This window comes from Aegilops tauschii, chromosome 6, assembly GCF_002575655.3.
Source record: "Aegilops tauschii subsp. strangulata cultivar AL8/78 chromosome 6, Aet v6.0, whole genome shotgun sequence".
In the NCBI taxonomy this organism is placed as follows: Eukaryota; Viridiplantae; Streptophyta; class Magnoliopsida; order Poales; family Poaceae; genus Aegilops; species Aegilops tauschii.
In genome coordinates, this window is record NC_053040.3 from 410,175,336 (window position 1) to 410,176,920 (window position 1,585).

The following is a 1,585-nucleotide window of genomic DNA, read 5'->3' on the forward strand; positions in this document are numbered from 1 at the left end:
AATCTGTCATAAATAGTTGCGAATGGTTCTCTGTATACTATTCATATCTGAGTTTCTCTTTTTTTCTTCTTGATGTATGTTTTGAATTTTGATCTGAATTTTTTAGGGATTATCTTAATATGTGCTGTGAACATACATGATTTTTTTCAGATTTTTTTGCAATATTTAAATTTGAATTTGAGCCGCAAGTCACACGGTGAGTGCATGTCACCTGATCCCTGTACATGTCTTGCGACTTGCGAGACAGAAGAATGGGATCACGCCATGGCACTTGATGTAGCAGTAATTCCATTCATCAGTACAATCATCGCTCATCAATTGCATCCGCGTGTGAAAGTTAAGGAGGGAAACGGAGAGAAAAAATGACAGAAGAAAAAGAAAAAAACAGCGTGCCCCGCAGAAACCATTTCCACAGTTCCACTCAATGGTAAGAACTCAAGCTCCGCCGCTACAGATGCCGGTGAGCAGCACCGGCAGCCTCGCCAGCGACAACGACCCCTGGGCGGACCTCCGCAGCTTCCACTTGGCCCTCTGATCCTCCACGACCGCGGCAGCCGTCGCGGACGACGACGGCAGCACCCTCCCGTTCTCGAACAGCGGCACCGTCACCTCCCCGCCGTCGCCGGAGAGCTGCCTCTCCATGTGCAGGAAGTGGGCCAGCGACGTCGTGCCGCCGACGTCGTCCCTGCACAGCCGCCACCAGCTGGCGCCGCGGCGCGGCCTCCACCTCCGGCGCCACGTCCAGCCCTCCTCCCCCGGCGCCGGCTCGCGGGGCCTCTCCTGCTCGCCCGCCGCCTGCTGCGTCTCCGGAGGCCGGTCCTCCCCGTCCGCCAAGGACACGCCCATGAGCGTCCCCAGCGTCGTGCTCCGGTCCCGGAAGAACGAGCATGTGGACTGCGCCGAACGGATTAAACCGCGCATGTCAATGGAACACGAGCATCGGAGCATGAACACCAACAAGATTGACTCAGCGCGTGCGCACCTCGGTGTCGATGTCGGAGGAAGAGGACGACGACTCGGCGGAGGGCGAGGAGGGGATCATGCCGGCGTCGTTGTCCATCGGCGTCCTTCCTTCCCTCCCCTTCCGGCGAGAACGTACGCTGCGATGCTCTGCGGCAGTGGGCGTGACACTGTAGTGGGCGATGGATGTACTTGCAAGATTTGTCCCCTCCGGCGTCGAGGGCGGGGAGATTCGCGGGCCGGGACGGTGCTGCTTTTATGCGCTGCGAGACGCAGACGCAGGTGGTGGCAGTGGCGCCAGGGCAGCAGCGGGTCAAGGGAGCCCTGCGGCGGCCGGCCCCTGTCCGTGACCGTTGAGACGAGTGAGTGAATGCTCGAGCCCTGAGCTTTTGACTGTTGTGTGTGGGTGGGGAAGGGTACAAGCAAAACCTGCAAAGGCGTTTAGCGTAGGCTGATTATATTAAGCGACTTCCGAGGCGTGCTTTGACTCTACTGTTCCTGAGCACTTGGCACTGTGTGGCCACCCAATATATATTTTTATTTTTGAAAAGGGATGTGGCCATCGATATGACCAGGAGCTACAGTTTACTCTGAGGGCTAGAGTCACTGTTTTCACCCTTCGATG

General features: G+C 56.9%; 1 protein-coding gene across 1 annotated transcript; it reads right to left on the reverse strand.

The window, feature by feature from the left end:
• Nucleotides 1–271: 271 nt before the first annotated feature.
• Nucleotides 272–1,356, reverse strand: LOC109755616 (uncharacterized). Its single transcript, XM_020314512.4, has 2 exons — nt 983–1,356; nt 272–894 (listed from the first exon to the last, which is right to left on the reverse strand). Exons 1-2 carry the CDS (start codon nt 1,058–1,060, stop codon nt 436–438), a joined length of 537 nt encoding a protein of 178 aa, XP_020170101.1. The 5' UTR covers nt 1,061–1,356; the 3' UTR covers nt 272–435.
• Between the last annotated feature and the right edge of the window lie 229 nt (nt 1,357–1,585).